Below are 19,692 nucleotides of genomic sequence, written 5' to 3' on the forward strand. Positions count from 1 at the left end.
GAAACACAACCGTGTCTCTGTACAACTTAAGGTGGTGTTCCTAAGAGCTCATTTTGCCCCTTTCTCGACTGAATTTAAATGGTACTGCCAGTGGAAGTTGTTTACACATGAATTAATCTTCAGAATCACGCAGTACTGCTGTGGAGGAAAAGGGACAGCCAAGGCTTCTCTCATCTATCTCCTAAAATTTAACCTGCCAAATTTGCTAGCCATTTTTCAATCATCTGGCTCACAAATGCTGTCTTTAGGTAAGATGACATAGAGCTTTTGTGTGGGGAAGGACACAGTGCAGAAGTGATAGAGAAATTGTACAGTCAATATACTTACTGGGGTTTTTATAGATAGGTAAAACCTACCTATTGTTTGGTACTGGAAAGAACAGAAACAACAATGCCCACTGATACCAGAAAAATTACACAGTGCTTACCTGCGACCACATTCTGAATATTTACCAATATTTTTTAATATTAAGGCAGCTGTTAATCGGATGTGTTTAGTTATTGGTCCCTCTTTTTCATCCTACAAAAGTAAAGACAAAAAAAATGTAAAAGCCCTGCAGTTAGTAGCAGGCAACAATTAATATCTAATACTTGATTCAAACAATACTAACTGTGAAATCTCTGAAGACAAGGTTCCTTGATCCTCTCCTTAATGCCATTAGGGCAGCACTTGGATGATTCACAATGGCCTTCTGTGCTCTGGGAGTAGAGGCAGTAGCCCCTGCAGCTGGCTGCCTACATTAGTAAAGAAAGAATTAATAAAAATAAGTTTTGTGCTGCTTTCTAGACAATTAACAACTTGGAAAGTTTATCGTACAATTTTTAACCTATCTGAGCAGAGACACACAGATCCATTAACACTTGGTGCTGATACATGATTGCTTCCACAGAGATAAGCCTCATTGTAAACCCTTAAGAAGAGTCATGCACTTTATTCTATGTGAAAAAAACACTTCTCTTGAAGAAGCATTGCTCCTCACCCCTGACATTTGTGATGAAAAAGCAATATATTGTACTAATAGCACAGCCATTTCCTGAAGTGTACCAATTTAAAGGGATGTTTCATCAGACAGGAATAGTGACAGCAGCTATGCAAATGCCATCTGAGATCTGGCCAGAGAAGGTCCTTAAAGTATAACCACTCAAAAGCTGACACAGCTCACTGGGGCCATTAGACACTAAGGCAATATGAAATATGTATTAACTGTGATCAGTGAGGAGTAATAAAAAATAACATAAGTTATAAGACATAAAACATGTAACTGGTAAATCAGATCAAACATCTGTAAAACCAATTACCTGTTACTGCAGCTTTTAGACTGAGATTAATAAATTAAGCAGGGTATAACGAACTTAGCAGAAGCAATTTCTCCATTTTCAGTATTAACACTAAAGTTAAAGCTGTATTTCACATAAAAACTTGGAAATTACTCATGCCATCAGAGTTCCGAATGGATAAATATGCAATTTCACCTAATGATTTACTCATAATGTCATCCTAAAAAAAAATGTGAAGTATTAGTGGTGAAAAATATCACCACACTTCAATATTTTGAACAATATTATTATGAAGTCTTTTCATACCCTAGTAGAACTTGGTTAAGAAGTTTAAGTAGTGCTTACTTGTAAATGTGGCTTAAATGAAATGTAAATGTTCTATTTTTTTTTGAATGAAAGCCTCTAGGAGTTTAATTTAGGTATCTTATAGTGAAAGTGAATATTCTAAGAATAAAACTTGAATCCTCTATTTAGAGAGGCCTTCTTAGTAATCTGAGGTTCTAACAGCAAGGAAGCCCAGCTAAAAACTGGGCCACTTTAGTAACAGACACACTCCTCCCTAACACCTTACTTAGCTCATAATCACTCTGTCATCCTCTCTGAAGAGAAATAATATATATAATATAAAAATATATAAAATAAAATATGTAATATAGGAAATAAATAAAAGGTTTTATGAAGTTAAAGGAGAATGGCAGGGGCTGAATTAAAAAAGTAGGCAATGACATGTTCATAGAAGACCCAGTACCACAGTAAAAGAATTATTATCTTCATTTTTAATTTCTGGAAGATTTTTGTTTTCTCTGTATTGAGAAGCACAAGGATTCATCAATGGAGGCTGTTCTGAATGTCTCTCTTCAACAGTTATCACACCATATTTTTGAAAGCTGAATTACTATTCTAGAAATACTGAAAAAGGGACAACTGCAATAAATTAGGAACATATTAAAAATTATCTTCTCTTTTTAAGTTTGAAGAAAAAAGAAATTGATAAAATGTTACTGAGACGCCAAGTGAACTGAATTGTGTCTGTGGGCAAGTATCTCTCAAAACATCTGTATTTCTTGAATTTCTTTAACTGTATTATCAACTTTACTTTAAATCACAACTTAAATGGTAGAGTTTGAAGTTATCTCCTGCCCTACTCTCACAGAGCATTAAGAATATTCACCTTTGCTTCAGTGGCAACATGGAAAAAAAAATCACCGTGAATCCAAGAGGATTCCAATGCATAAAGCTACAGTCAACACACAGTCAAACTGCTAATGCTACCATACCTTTCAGAATGTAATACTCAGCTACCTTTGAAAACCAGAACAGTTAAAATAATAAAACTTGAAATGCAAAGAAATACAGGATTAAGGTATAAAACCAATTCTGTAGTGCAGCTTTACACTGCCTAACTGGTTCTGGAAAAGCCATTACAGATTTTTTCAAGTGGGTATGGTGTTATGATAGACAGAAAGGCTGATCAGGGAATGGGCCCTCGTCTGTCACACTGTGCTCTGTTTGACTTCCAGCACTGGTAACGCTCACAACCTGAAGTCTCTGAAGTAGGTGTAATTTTTACTGAATAGTGAGGGATTAAGTGAAAAGAGTTCACCTAATAAATGCCTAAAAGTTAATGACTTAAACGTGCTTTGTCTCAGTACCAGGTTTTTTCAGCTGCTTCAGAGCTCCATACATGAGTTTAATGATATGGAGTATCAGTTGTGAGCTGATACATCTGACACACTTCTAGGACTCAGAAAAAAGAACATTAAGCCAAGACCTTGAAAGACAGCTTTCACACATGAACCTGTAAGACAGCTTGAGGTGAGATGCTGGACTGAGCTTAGGGTTTCATCTGACATGTCATGGATTCTGGAAAGCAAACTATCAACTCTTGTCTCCCTCATGCAGCTGCTGGGCACTCTTCTCAGCTGTGCTAAGAGAACTGTGGGGCAGTGCTGTAAGGTAATGTGGGGGACAGGACACACTACCCTTCCCCAAAATCCTCCTGTTTCTTAAGGGAGGAGAGTAAAAGCAACAGAAAGGGAACCTTTATATCTTCACAAGACAGGAAGTGTATGAACTGCTCTGAGTGCTGACAGAGAAAGGTCTCATCTCTTTTGTTCCAGCCCACCTCCTGTACTGGTGCTCAAGCGACAGGCAAATAGATTCCACTCATGTGGCAAGCCCACTCTTTGGTTCTATGAGCATTTTTTTAAAAAACAAATTGATTTGCTATGGAATCTAACAGAAACTAAAGCTAGTTCCCTCACCATAACCAATGCACAGCTGTGAGAAGCAATAAGGGATGTCACAGAGAGTCAGAACAGAATCATAAAATCATTTAGGCTGGAAAACACTTCTAGAATCACCAAGTCTAAATATTAACCACTGCCATATCCACCGCTAAACCATGTCCCTATGCACCACATCTGCACATCTTTTCAAGATGTGATAAAACACCTGTTTTTGAGCAATGTTCTCACTTCAATTTGAGTTCTGAAATCACATCCTTGGTATCTTGTGATATTGCAGCCTCAGTAAGTTAGCAAGAACTGGTTATGTGTGTGAATTCCTGCTTTCTGAATCTGACCTAATTAGGGAATTCTGCCTCACAAGAGGGGATGTATAAACAGTTTTTTTCCTATAAGTACCTGTGCAAATTTAAAATAAGCTTGTGAGGACACATAGCCACTGGAATGTGTTATATGTGTGATGGAACATTACGAAAAGGCAGAGTTGAGAACACATCATGCTAGTAGATGGTGTCAGTCCTACACTTCTCACTTAGCAACTCTTTAAGACTAAATTACCATAATTCTTCTTTCTCTGGTTTTCCAAGGCCTGAGTGTTGCTCAGTTTAATGAAACAAGGCCCCACAAAGCAATTATAAGTCTGTGTTAAGATGGGTTTTTTTATATTAAGAAATAAAAGGACTTTAAAACTAAATTTCTCAGTTTTCATAACTTTACTTTCTTTGCTGCCTCCAGCAGCTTGGTAGCAGTTTTACAAGCCACAAAACAGAACAGCAAAAATCTGCCTGGGACCATGTAATTACATCTAAAGTGGTTCCAGTCAGTTACTAACAAAGGCCCGGTCTTGATACACTTACACAAGTAACTGAACCTTGAACAACTCCACTATTAACACAGCCAGCCCCAAAACCTCACACCAACGGGATTGTACTCTGCAATATTAATTCCACATGGTCCAAATCATTCTGGGAAAGAGAAGAGCCAAATCTGATTTCAGATAGCAACACAAAATCAGAAGTCTCTGAGGAGTCTATCATTTATCTTGCTTGCTTCTTTAAAGGAAAGTTTATTACAACAGTTCCTGGATCAAATCAGCCCAAATTTAGACCACAAAACTGGAAGGAATACAGCAAGTTACAAGACAATCCATCTCAGCTGCATGACACATGAACTGTACACAATAAATAACTTCCCATTTGTATGACAAGCACTTCCCTGTTACAAGGAAAGTTATAAAATGCTATCCACTTGGGCAAAAAAATAGGAAGACATGTTGAGAATAACATTCGTCATAGAGTTTTGACCCATGTACTTTAAAGAATTACCTGGGTTTTTTTTAAGGTAACTGCAACTACATCAGAATCTATTCCCCTTTTTGTCTTACTGGAATGGACCTCAAATTTGATTATAGATTCTTACACATACAGAGTTTCACCTGATAAGGTAAGTTATAAGCAAACTCTTTCAGTAATTTCTAATTCTCCTATTTTTTCTATTGTTAACAAGGCTCAAATCTCTTACTTATTGGAAGGCTTCTGAATTCCTGGTTGTCCATGTTCATCTTGCTTTAGTCCTGCAAGCAAAGCATCTCTGGAACAGTGTTTATCCTATTTGAGGAAAAGCGAAAGACAGTAAGAATGGTGTGTGGAAATTTACCATGAAATTCCTACTGTTTTCTGAAGTAATATGTGAAAGAAAATCTGTACCTGTAAATGGGTAATGAAGGAAAACCTCTGCCGCTGGAAAGGTTCACATCCCTCCCATAAGCACTGCCCTGGGTAGACATCTTTTCCTCCATGCTCGGTTGCTGCATGATAGAAAACCTGTGATGGTGTCTGAAACCACCTACAAAAAGAGGAGAAAGGAATTTAATTTTTTTCCCCAGTGAATAGTTAAGTACAAATACAACAAACATCAAGTCATAGTGGTTAATGTTTTTTTTCTGAATTGAGACATACATTGATAAATGGAAAGTTGCAAAATTTTGAAAGGAAAAATATGTATACATATTACCAGTGAGCTACCAATAAATGTCAATATGATTTTTCCAAACTTGATTGAAATATCATGGTTCTATTTTCTACTTACACTTCACCAAAGAAAACATGTTTAAATCCAACAGACCCATTCTCTGCAATATAAGCAAAATACAGCAACAAACTATGAACAGCTTAACTAAATGAGGTTTATATATTTTATATTTATATATAAAAATATAAAATATATTTATAGAAGATAATCTCTTATATTCCTTCTCCCATTTTTCTTCTCCACTAGCAGTCAGATTCAGACCTTATTTAAATCCGATCAACTTGTGTGTGGCCCTCCTCTGGACTCATTCCAGCAGGTCCATATCCTTCCTGTGCTGGGGACCCCAGAGCTGGACAGAGAGCACTGCAGGTGTGGCCTCACTGGAGCAGAGTAGATGGGCAGAACCACTTCCCTTGACTGGTTCTCTGTGCTGCAAGCACACATGGCTGGGACATGTCCAGCCTCTCCTCCCCTAGCACCCCCGAGTCCCTCTCAGCAGGGCTGCTCTCCGTCTGTCCATCCCCAGCCTGTGCTGATACCAGGGTTTGCCCCAACCCAGGTGCAGCACCCTGCCCTTGACCTTGTCAAACCCTGTGAGATTTCCATGGACTCCCTGCTCAGGCCTGTCCAGGTCTCTCTGGATGGCATCCTGTGCTCCAGGTGTGTCAGCTGCACCACTCAGCTTGGTGTCACCTGCAAACATGCTGAGGGTGCAGCAGATCCCTTCATCCATGGCATTAATGAAAATATTAAATAACACTGGTCCCAGTACAGACCCGTGAGGGACACCACTTGTCACTGAAGTCCGTCAAGACTCTTAGCCACTGATCACCACCCTCTGGATGTGACTGTCCAACCAATTCCTAATTCATCTACCAGTCCACTTATCAAATCCATCTCCCTCCAACTGAGGAAGAAGGATGTTGTGGGGGACCCTGTCAAAGGCTTTACAGAAGTTCAGATAAATTACATCTGTAGCCCTCCCCTTACCCTCTGATGCAGTTGTTCCATCACAGAAAGCCACTAGGTTGGTCAGACAGGATTTTGCCTTGCTGAAGCCATGCTGGCTTTGTTTTTTGTTACCTGTTCACCAGCAAGGGTACACCTCCTTTGACACTCCTTTTCTGATTAATGTACCTGTACAAGTCCTTCCTGTTATTTTCTGCGTACCTTGCCAGGTTCGGTTCCAGTTTTTCCAGCTCTGTTCCACTCCTCTGTCCCCAAGAACCTCCCCTAACAGCAAGAAGTCTGCCTTCTTAAAGTTCAAGAGCCTGACTTGACTCCTTACCTGACCTGAATTTCTCAAGACTGCAAGCTCCACCAATGCATGACTGCTGCAACCTAGGCTACCTCCAATCTCATGTAGACAAATGATGTGCGATTGTAACATATATAAGCTGGTAAAGGAGAATTGCTATATTTCAAAATACATGATATGAAAATAGTGAATGACTCAAAACATTAGGGTTTTTTTAGTCTATATATACACCTTATGTATCTCAGATGTTACATACTAGGCCCCTTACTCCAACAGAGAAAAAATGGCCTAAAGATTTAGCTGCTCAAAATTCACTTCAATACAACTAACCCAGCTCATCAATATCCGCTTAATGTTTGGACCAAAGAGGTCTAGAAACCTAGCTGCTGCCATTTGGGAAGTCACTGCCACCAGCTGCCCTCACACACTCTCAGCTTATGAACAGCTGTTCAGTGAGTGTTTTGATGCAGCCACCTCCTTCCACACCCCACTACTAATTTCAGCAGTGTCCACTATACAAACATACTTGCAACTGATGCCTAAGCCTAAGTGTGCAGATACCGATACCCGAACACTATAACGACATCAAAGAACTAATTTCACCCACAGACAAGCCTTAGTTATAAACTACTGCAGTAACCACCTGTCATACAGCAATTACCTTCTGCACTGGCAATAAATACTACTCTCTTTAAAAGCATTCATCTTTCACCATTCCAGTTACCTCTTACTGAAGGGAAGCTGAGAAGGAGCAATACCTGGCTCTTGCTGTTGGTCCAGATAACCAACAGTAGGAAATGAAAATAAAATGTTTTACATCTACACTGGTTCAACAGTGGGTGTTTCAGAGGACAGAAAGATCTTCCCAAAATAAAGAGGAATCAGCTTAAGCCTGGCACTATTTTATGAATAATAAAATAATAATTTCTGGCACAGATGAAACAAATTTCATGGCCTAAGTGAAATCCAAAATACTATGCAGAATATTTCACTCAACATGGCAAAGCTTCAGAAAAATAAAGCTATTTCAGCTATACTGGCTCATTCACTGTTTAATATATTCAGTGTTATACACTTCAATCACTGACCTAAAAAGATTCAAATTTAGTACTATTTTGCAGAGAAAAACTATTTTTCCTTAAAGAAACACCTAACTATTGTAATAAAAAAGCTTACATACTGACAAAATGGTCAGTTCAGTCTAGACTCTTGTTATACACTTAATTCATCCATGGTTCTGTTCAACTGCTAAACAGAACATTAACAGCTGACTTGACAGGCACTGGAGATTCAATAGCATTTTCAATTTACTTTTTAAATACAAAGCAATTCAAGAGCAGACATCTGCCTGCCTGTGAAACAAAACAGCAGCTTTTAAATTAAGCTGCATACAATTAGCAGTACCTGCAGACAGCTGAAGTTCAAAGGAAAACACCTACTTTCTGTTACATCCTTAATGCAAAGTAATGTGCTGACTGACACCTTTTAGAATTTTACTTCCACTTCAGATATTAAATGTGAACAGATCTGCCAGAGGCCAATCATTTCAACTACTTGCATAATTCCGCCTCATCTCATTGTACTTTTTAGACACTACCAAATCTGTGGCATTTCAAATCTTGGTCTAATGTTTCCTAATTCAGTCCTTAAAAACCCAAACCAAACCACCAATACACACCACTGGAACGTTGCTGACTGGAGCAGCCAAATCAGTCAGTAGGAAAAGAACACACTATTTTATTTATTTGTATTTATCCTGCTTCACAATAAAATGTTTAAGGCCTTCACTGACTTCTGCATTGCACTTTTGAAGGAAAACACAGTACTAGTATTTCTTTGACAACTGAACTAAAGAACATGCCCAGAGAAACAGCTGAAAATTATTTTTTCAAATGTGCCTCCTGTTGTGTCTTTCCAGTTAGCTACAAGTATCACAAAAAACCCCCAGTATTCTATCATTCTACTGTGATGAAACTGCCTGCTTAATCCTAGGGAAAAAAAAGAAGCTAAGCAAATGAAAATGAAATGAAGAAGTGAATGTGAAGTTCACAGAGACTAATAACCCACTCAAAAGAATCTTTTTGTTTCCCATTTCAACTGCTCAATAAAAGTAGCTAAGATTGAGAGCTACAAACAAAAAAAGAACAGGTGGCAATTCCAGATTTTTTTTCACATCTGACAGAACCAGGAAGCCTACAGGAGATTTTATATACCTGTTTTTAACCAGGCTGTTCAAGAAATATGAATAAACAATACATATTTGAGGAAAATGCTAACTTAACATTTTGGTTCTCTCTTCACCACAGAGAAGGTCGAGTGTCATATTTATCTAAACAGGTTTTAGGCTGGGACTGAAATAACTATTTTAAAGGTGAGAGCATATAAACAAGAGCTGTCATATGAACTAAATCTATTAATGCAAAAATGTCTGAAAGCTTTTGAAAAGAATGCAATTTAAGCATGAACAAAAAGCAGTACAGGAAGTAACAGCCAGATAAACTAAAGCAACAGAAATAATATACTAGGCAAGGAGCAAAATACAGAGATCAATGTAGTCCTGAACTTCAGTCTCAGGTAAACCTTCTGGAGCTGTATTTGAAGACAGACTACAAAAAGACTGATAATGTAAGGTAATTTAATACTACTGCTCCTACACAGCTTATCCTATGTAACCTTAGACATGGAATGAAGTTGGTAACTTATACTTTGAAACTGTAGTTCAGCAAACTCTTTGACATGTTATAAGCTGGCAAGGCTTCTGTGTGACACTGCCCCAGCCTTTCATTTCAACCTCAATGAAACCCACCCACACCTAGGCAAGAGTTAATGTATCTACTGTGCAGCCAGCAGACTGGCTCTATGTTTCTATTTACTAGTAGTAAGGGAGGAAACTACAGAGTAAGTAAAGCCTACATATATTTCTTAGAGATGTAGAGAAATGTCACCTATCAATGAAAGAAAAATCACTTTTAAAGTGAAAATAGTGCAATGATTTAAAAAGCACCAGATCTCTTGCACTGACTGAATGTCTTGCATAGACTGAATGATCTTAGAATTATGTCTGCAAGGAATGAAAGAAACAGAAATTACACCTTCAAGGGTTTCATAGTAACTCTCATTCACCATTCCTATAATTCTGTTCAAATGTCTTATTTTCACTATCCATTCCAAACAGTTAAACTTCTCCATCTTTTCATCCCAATTTTTTTAATTCTCCACCAGCTTTTGGTTAAATCAGCTTTATGCTCCCTTTGTCATCTTACAGTGATGAGGCTGGCACTCTTTTTCGTACCATCCTATATGTTATGCAATTTTTCTCACTCACAATTTGTCTCTAGTTTTCAAAGTAGCTATTTGACAACTACCTTTTTTTCACCAACTCTCTTGCCCCTGCCCACAAACTAAGCATATTCACAAACCTAAGTTATTTTAGAAGTCAGTGTCAAGCTACACATACTTTCCATAAGAGTTGCATCAAGTTTTTGTAAGCCTCCATCTAAACGTCTAGTAGTTCACTCCTCTCTAAGAACAACAGAAGCAAATTACAAAAAAAAAAAAAAAATTAATCATGGCTGTCTAGTCTTATGACCCATTTTCTTACTACTTCCTTTCAGGACAATGATGTCCCCTGGAACACAAACGGTATAATTACCAAAATTAGTCATAAGCTAAATAAGACTGTGACCAGGACACTGAAGTGCAACACCCTGCTCTTGCAGAACTGGAAACACAAGAAAATGTCAAGCCATGATTTGTAACTGCAGTACAGGAACTATTTTTATATGTGCAACACAGAGAACAAGTTTCAGAGGTCAGAATTCTTTTAAACTAACCACACAACTATTTTTTGTTAATAAAGAATCAATAATACTTCAAGAAAGTTACATAATACTCATTTTATGCTCTGAAGTGTAACTCAGAGGAGTTAAGTGTCTTGCCTTCCCCCATCTCATTCAATTTCCTCAATACTTTTCACTTTTTCTTTTCCCCACTGACAAAGTATAAGGTAACTTAAGGAAACAGAATGGATGGAACTTGTAGAATCATCTTCTATATACAAGCATCTGTTACATATGAGTAAAAGGTAAATAAAGAAGCCATTTACTTTTTACAAGATTGCCACAGACACATGAAGTTCTGTCCAGGTTTTTTCATTTGCTCTGCATGTTGACTGGCTGCAGTGTATGAAGGTGGCTGCAAATTCATCTGCTGGCCCTGTACTTGAACTGTTGGTATCGATGTTGCAGGTGTGCTCTGTAGAAAAAGTTAAAACCATTTTAAACAGGGCTTATTTCTATACTTGACATACGGTTTACTGCTTGTTGAAAGACTTTTTGTTTTACACCTTAATCCACCACAGGTATTCAATTTTTAATACTCTGGACTCTGAATAAGCATTAGTAAGACACAGTAACATGAGGGACATACAACTTTTACACTGTAGTACTCATGCAGAACTTCCTAATATTAAATAATAAACTTCATGACTAAATAAAAATACAGAATTATGTCTGCAAAGAAATTTCTCAAGGGCACTAATGGAGCAAAGATTAACATTATTTTTCAAACGCTTTGTTATTATTTAAGAAAAGGAACAACCTCATGCAAACTCAAGGCATTGCAGTATCATCAGCACAGCAAATAGCACCATATGCTCAGAACACCTGACGATGCTGTACAACTTGTACACAACAAAACCAGAAACATTTCAGAAAGCAAAATTACTTTCCCCTCGCTCCCCTGCAATATAACAAAACACTTAACACTCAACTAAAATTATCTTTCAAATTACCTAAAAATATATAAACACAAACTAATTTTATTTCTTTTTCTGAGTAATGGATATTGAATGTGGAACTTTCCATTTCAAAATACTGTTTGTATCAGAATACTGTTTCTCTTCTTTTTTTTTTCCTGGAAGGCTCTGGTCAGCAAGAAGTTTGTAAAGATGATGACAGTAGAAAAATTAAGCTTTTGAATATTATTTAGAGATGAAGACCTAACATCCTTTTCTTTCCCACTGTTTGAAAACAAATTCACACTCTAAAGAAATCAAATAAAATTACTTCCAAGTCTCTGTAAGAATGTTATAAGCAAACACTTTCAAAGGGTGCACACGTTTAGATCTTTACAGCTCTGTTACTGAGTAGCTTTAGACTTTCACTACAAAAAAACAATTTCTAACATTTCATTTTTATATTGACTTACATTTATCTGTGGACAGCAGTCACACAAGGTAGTGAGTTCATAACTATCACAGATAATACTACATATATAGTATACCACTATACTAACATGACCCAAGGACAGCAAAAAAGCCTGATCAAAAGCAAAACACATCCCATATCCAAACAATAAATCATGACAAAAATAAGGAAAAACTCTGCAAACCTTTTGAGTAAGGCACAACTACTTATTACGCCTGTGATCCATCCACATATATGAAAAGTTGTAAGAAAGGACTTGAGTCCATTAGTCGTAACTACAAACTATTTTGAACTCAGCAATGATTTTCACCTAAGGATCTTTAAGCTATTTCACAGAATGGGTAATGAATCCTTCAGAAGTATCTTTTAACAAAAGGTAACCATAAGTGGAGTCTTTTAATATCAACATCCCCTTAAAAAGGCATTTTTAAAATGCATTTTTTGCAAGCAAAAAAAAGGAGTGTCAGCAGTACAGCTTGTTTTGCAACCTTCACTTGGCATCCCAGTATCAACATTCTGATGGTCTTTTATGTGACTTTTTATCCCCCTAGAACTTCCATCTCATTTAATGTGCTGAAGAGAAAATGAGCTTACTGAATGAATTTAGTATTTCGTTTAATTCTCATCATTCAATGTGTAGTTCATGTATTATTTACTCCATTCAAAGCCAACCCTGCAATTAATCTGGAATTATGAATTTTCTCAAGGGTTTCTCTGGCAAGCTCTCCTAGTGGTATTCAAAGGTTTTAATATCATCTCATTGAAAAATTGTTTATTTTAAATAAGTTGATCTGAGATATACAACACAAAATGTTGCATGCTGAAAATGAAAGGGCTCAGAAAGAGAAACAAATTTTCAGGACAAAAAGTTGTCATTCAGTGTCCCCTCCCATTTTTTCCACTTTTTTTCCTCTGAGAAAAAAAGCTAATAAATTGAAAACAAACATGTAAAATAGCTGCTGTTGTTTAAAATTCTCTTCTTACTGCTCTACTGTGGAGCAGTTTCACTCAAACTTGGTGGACACAACTTCCATGTATTTTTTAAGACAAATCCATTGCTTGCCTATTAGCTTTTTTGTTTATATTTTTAAATCAACATGTAAAGCAAAGTTACATTTGCTCCTAGCATTTTTTATTTTATTTTAGAAATGAAAGTTTTACAGTCAAACATCACAAAGCTTTCCTCTGTTCATTAAAGAGATCAGAAAGACTCATAAAGATCAATGCTAATTTTTGGTTTCCTTTTCCCTCTTTTGTCATGTATTAGTTTAGTAATGCATGACACATGGGATATCACCAAAATTAGGTATAGACTTTTTTTTCAGAAATTAAACTCCTTTTCCTCACAGAAATATACCTAGAAATACTTGCTAGGTGCTACCTACTTTACAGTGCTCATATGCAATGATTATGTTAATGCACTTATTTCTTTAAACGATGACAGACATTAACTTTTCCCTAATTAGTCTAAGAAAAGTAACATTGTAAAGTCTTTCCCTGGGGCATAAAGATTCCAGAAAATTTCCTCCTCTAGTAAAAACACTTAATGAATCCAGGTTTCCCAAGAAAACAAATGCCCAGTACTCCGCTACACTTGAAAGTGCTTCACAACACCCTTTTATAATCAAATTAAACCTCTCCATGATACAATTTGCAACTGCCACCACTTAGCCCTTTTCTCACAGGATCTTGGGACTGAAAGGTACCTCTAGAGCAGCATCATCTGTCTCAGCAGGGCTTACACTCAACCCTAAAGTATACAAATACAAACTGCTAATGTCTGTACAGTCTACTTACAGAGCAGATACTAGAGCCTACTTTTAATAAGCAGGCAGAGATTTTTAATCTAGACTGGGTTGACTTTAGACTGAGGTATTGGAGAGGGGGATGAAATTCAGCCTGGTAATGATAACCAAAAATACAAGCAAGAACTTTCTGCTAACTAGAATGGACTGTTTACTACGATGTTAATTAAATTTTATGCACAAGAGCTCCTACATGTGGGCACAGAAGCTCCCTGTGTGGTAGGAATAACAAACCCTATGAGTTGAGGCCAAATGTGGCCTTCACTTACATTTGACAGAACCAATGATGCCATTCCCTTTATGCATGAACAGATAACTACTTTATCATGATACCTGCACATTCTATTTGAAAGGCCTGCTATGCCACCATCAAGAGAACACTGTGCATCCCAGTGTTTTGGGGATTCTGTTGACATGTAGAGCCATATGCAGTTTAAAATCATTAAGCTGCATTTTTCCCACCACTAATAAGTGCACAGCCACTATAAATAAATCTAATTTAAAAAGAAACAGTTAATTATTAGTAAAAATACTTTTAAAGTATAACAGGATTTACAGCTTGATATGACAAAATTTTGTTTAGCTTATTCACGCTAATGAACACATCTATAAAAATGCGTAAGTTGAAAACAAATGGAACAGAATTTGAATGTGAGAAAGGGGTCAAGTGGATAAGTAGGCACCAAAATAAATGTTCTTTTCTTGTTAGATTACTGAGAACTTTATGTCTCCTTGCAACAGCGTGCTTCACAAGTGAAGGGCAATAAAAGCACACAGATTCTGTATTTCGCTACTTCCAGCTGAGAAACTCATTTGCTCTGTGGCTAGGAATGAATTACACCTCCTGGAGCTACACACCTGCTTTCTGGTGCATGGTAATTCTCAGCTTTCCAATCAATAGAGAGCAGGAGCCAACAGCCAAGGCCACACAAATTTTGCCACCTAAATTTCAACACAAGCACGTTTCAAGTGGGCAGCCTTAAGAGAAATGGGCATGCATTGTTTATGAGGGAATGACAGTGATGAGCAAGAAAATCGTTACTTTAAAAGCCAGATGAGGCAATTTAAATCAGATATGCTCAATTCTAAGAACTTGGCGTGGTATCAGAGCATTCCTTTAAAACACACACCAATTGGGACAAACCAACATGGTTATGTTCAACAGATGTTTTGGAGGCGTCTGAAGACGAATAAGAAAATGTGGCAAAGAAAAGCATACAGATAGGTAATTGCTCATTTCTTTCTCAACCACCAGTCTAGCACAATGCCTCAGGAAAGCAATAAACCATGAACAGAGAACAACCAAAATAAAAGGAAGCCAAAAAAGTACAGTACCGGTTCTGTCTCCTCTCAAGAGCACATTTCATGAGCTTACAAAATATAGATGGAGATATAAAAACAAAATTGCAAGACCCTGTGTATCATGTTTCCCTATTCTGACATAACTAATAGACCCCCCTTTTTATCATAATGCAAAATATGGAAAGAAATTTTTAAATATTCAGTATACATAGAGTTGTTTTTCAACAAGTTTTGCTGAGGTATACAATTAATAGAGAATAATCTCAGATTATATACACAAGAAACCTGTATATATATACACACAGATTATATACACAAAAACTTGTGTGTTTAATTGGATTTTAATGGCATTTACATGGGCTATCCCATAAACAGCCAGTATACAATTTTAATAGGCCAATTAAATTAACATTTTTCCCCAAGCACATTGTCTCATCCCATTTCAAACTACCTTTCATATAAGGAAACAAATTTCTCTTAACTTCTACATTCCCTTAAGGATTATTTAATGCTTTCTTGCTTTCCTTAGTTTTCAGATTCTTGTTCCCCTCCTGCCTTATTTGATCATTTTCAAGCATCTTCCCTTTCTCCTCTCTGTAGTTCATGACAGCTAAACCTACTGTAGTTGCATAACCAATACTCTCCCCTTCCTTTTCTGCCTGAACCTCATTTTTCAGTCTTCCTGTTTGGCTTTACTTTTATTACATTTTTTTTCTTCTCTCCCTTTCACACTTCTCTGAAACACAAGCTATTTGCTAACAAGCAAACAGGAAATCACACACTAAAAGCTTCATCAGCTACGTAATTTTGCCATAGCTAACAGCCCTTCATTCTCTGTCCCTTACTGTGTTTCTCCACTGGATTATATTTCTAATAAATTTCATAATGTTTGCAGTACAAATGCTCTCCCTTTTCCTTCTGCAAGACAGCCAATATATACTAAAGTACTTCAGAGAGGATAAAACAATGCAGATGCTAAAGTGAAAAAATTGTTCCTCAGCTACTGCCTTTCAAAAAAGTCAGGGGTAAGGAAGCTGCTTATCAGATGAGGAAGACTCAAAATGTGAGGTAGAAAATAGAAGATAACACAAGGCCTAATCCTAAATGAAGTCATCACTAAAATTCACACCAACTTTATGAGACTTCAGCTACATTTGTGGATATTTAAAAATACTCCTAAAAACAGACTTAATATTGGAAATACTTAGCATCTTCTTTTCCAGAAAAGCAATGGGTACTGCAGCTGCTCAGCAGCTTTAGAGAAAGAAGAAGAGCTCAGGGTGGTTTTGGAAGAGTTTACAATCCAACATGTTAATTTTAAAGAAATGGTAAAGATCTCTGCAAATCCTAAGCCAAACTACGATGATCACTATATGTGAACAGAGTACTCTAAAATGGGTTCAACTGTAAGTCCGTAATTGCAATATTATGACAGACATGATTCGTAAATATACAAACATATGGCTCAGGCAAATAGCTAATGAATACATTTCTCACCAAGTTCAAAACTAATTAACTAATTTCTCGCATATTTCTGTAATTTCGGAAAAAGGAAGGGCATCCTACAGACAGCAGAATGAGCAAGCTTTCAGGTAGGGAGACATTAGACCAAGTTTTTCTGATCTGCAGATTTCTACCAAATGGCAAACCCAGCACGCAGCATGTCTGTTTGTAGAAGTAATGAAAAATGTAGTAATTATTAATTATAGTGATACTGGGGATAGTGTAAAGAAGAAACTATCAGCACAGATTTTTTTTTCTATCCTCCCCCTCTAGTATTGTGATATACATTATCTAAATCAAATGAAATAGTTAAATGCATTACTCCCTTAAAATCTGCTCATACAGTAGCTGCTTGAGATACAACTGTGAATTCTTTTCAGGTACACATTGTGGGAATAAATAAACCTATTCCTTTCAAGAGACAGCCACACCATTTTATACTTCAGCCAAATCCTTAGCAAAGCTGTAAGAGAAATTCAAACTGTGTAATAAAGACATTCAGTGTAAAAAGCAAGGCATAGCTAATATATCTGCACTACAAAAAATCTAGCATGTCGTCCCTATGCTGCTAACAGACACTATTAATTTTGATCAAATTATTTCTATTAAGAACAAAGATAAATAACATATCAGAAAAATACAGATCTCCTCCCAACAAAACCCAAGCAAACATTTAGGAGTGAGTTTAAAGACATTCAAATACATTTTAAGAATTAACTTTGTGCATTGTCGCAGTTAGAAGCAAGAAGTAGAGAAAGTAAAAACTGAACTGTTAACTGTGATTTTTGACAACTAGAAAAGTCAAAAGAGTTTTCAAAAGCAAATTAACTTGCCACAGAAAATGAAACAGTACTAGCTAGCACTTGTTGCATTTTGAGTTCTAGGTCTGTATAAGCCCATCATGTCTATGCCTTGTAATTTGTCAAAGGCAAACAAACCAACCAAAAAAAAAAAAAAGAAAAGAAAAAAAAGAAAGAAATAAAAGATCTGTTAACCCAAGGTCAAAATGTACTAACATACACTCAGGACTTCTCTCTCTGGTCTGTCAGAACTCTTAACTGCCAGACCTACCATTCTATTCCCTTTACTCCTACTCAGGTTAGGAATGGGGAGTGATTTTCTGTCTATGTAGAAAGCTAAAATAAATTCTAGGGAACGGAATCACCTCTGACACCATTATTTTACTTATTAATACTTCTGATGTCTATACCACTTTTCTAGTAAAGTGTTAGGGAGCAATCACTTTCAAAAGGTTTAACAAATTCAATCAAGGGACAAAAAGCCCAACAAACCTTCACCAAAGCCTGGCAAACAGAGAAAAAAACCCTCAAAACAATGCTTGTTTTATTGATAAACATTGTGAATATTTTGTAATGAATAAATGCAAATATTTCAACAAATTTACAAAATAGTTCTTTCTCCTAACTGTAGTGAACCCACAAAGCACGACCTTGAGAACCAACTTCAAATGCAGGATTCAGTCATCCAGATGCAGGTGTGTTTTTCTCCCAAAAAACACATTCACCCCTCTGAAGTGACCGACAACAAAATGCAGAACAACACTGACATTTTTACAAGACCATCCAGCATATCATTGTTGTTTTCAGAACAGTTCATCCTTTAAGGAAGAAAACAGTGAGCAGAAGTTCTTTCCTCACTGCGTATTATCAAGCTACAAATTTTGAATTCCACTGTTGTCACTGACACTGAAAAAGAATGTAAACTGTTAAAACTTTAGTCTGTGGAAGAACAGAAAGTATCCTTTTCTGAATATCTAAAATACTATGCAGGAGATATTGACCAAGCTCACATTTTCAGTCATGTTATTTCACAGTATTAGTCAGAATCACAGTCAGAATTAACATAAAAAGAACACTGCAACATACCTGTGTGACCATGCTTTGTATATACGTGGTTGGATGCTGCTGCTTTTGTTGAACAGCACTTTCTATTGCTACTTTCGCTACAGTGCTTGGATCCGCTCCAGCTGGCACAGCAACCATAGTTGCACTGCAACCAGCATTGTTGGGGTCACTGATTGTAACAATTCTAACTCCTACTTTATTTGGAATTCCTGGAACAGTTTCCCTGTCATTATCCTCTGCTGGCCTCTTTGCAGTTTTGCATTCTGCTGTGCCATTAGTAGACCGAACTTCGGAGGACAGGGTAGACTGGGACACTCTAGGTCCTGAGTGTGGAACTGCTATGATTTGATGCCCCTGTATAACAGAGGCTGTAGATTGTGGTGAGACAACTACACTTGGGCGTTGCTGAGGCACATCTGAATTCAAACTTGAAGCTAGAGGTCCATTAGGTAAATCAGTGTTGGTACCACTAAGTTGCTGGGTTAACAGTTTTGCAGCCTCCTGTGTACCGCTTACAACAGGTGAACTACTCAAAGTTAATACAGGCCCATTAGAAATTCTTTCCCCTTGATCACCTTTGGCAGTATCTTGCTGCGTGGCATCCAAATTCCCTTGTTGTTCCACTGAAGATATCTCACCATTTCCTACATGATTGGAAGTTTTGTGATTTGGAATGTTTTTGCTCAAATGAGAACAATCTCCTTTATCAAAATCACAGATTCCATTAACTAGGGGCTTCTTCAAATCACTTTTAATTTCCTGTGTGTCCATTTGTTCAAAGTTCTGCTTTCCAGGAGCTCCGTTCTCACCCATTTCTAATGATGGCCCATTACTGACTTGTGAGCACTGATTGGCCTCATTCTGTGTTTTCCCTGAGTTAGAAGGAGGTAGACTGGAGTCACTATACTTTCTCCCATTTAAAAGACTTCCCACCTGCATTTCATTTTCTTTTGCATCCCCATTGCTGGTGTTTGCAGCTCCTCTTCGGCAGGAAGGATTCTCCATAACTTCAATTTTACGTTCATGAATGTGTAAACCTGTTGCTTCCTTTGCTTCTTCCTCCTTTTGGCAAATTATTTTATCACCTTTGAATGGGGGAGCAGCAGTACACGGTGATTGTCCAGCTGAAGGTGCTTGAGTAGCTGGAAGGGTTTGAACCTGTAGCCCAACTCCTGTCTGTGCTCCATTCACTGAAATT

At 37.1% G+C, this 19,692-nt stretch overlaps 1 protein-coding gene across 1 annotated transcript in view; it reads right to left on the reverse strand.

The window, feature by feature from the left end:
* The window catches only part of ARID2 (AT-rich interaction domain 2), a 91,407-nt gene that overhangs the window by 2,422 nt on the left and 69,293 nt on the right, over nt 1–19,692 (reverse strand). The window contains 6 exon segments of the mRNA XM_005419256.3: nt 428–519; nt 611–734; nt 5,045–5,130; nt 5,230–5,368; nt 10,918–11,066; nt 18,516–19,692. The exon segment at nt 18,516–19,692 is cut by the window's right edge and continues 18 nt beyond it. Of these exon segments, the coding sequence (XP_005419313.1) occupies nt 428–519; nt 611–734; nt 5,045–5,130; nt 5,230–5,368; nt 10,918–11,066; nt 18,516–19,692 (1,767 nt within the window).

Source organism: Geospiza fortis, unplaced genomic scaffold (assembly GCF_000277835.1).
Source record: "Geospiza fortis unplaced genomic scaffold, GeoFor_1.0 scaffold166, whole genome shotgun sequence".
Taxonomy (NCBI): domain Eukaryota; kingdom Metazoa; phylum Chordata; class Aves; order Passeriformes; family Thraupidae; genus Geospiza; species Geospiza fortis.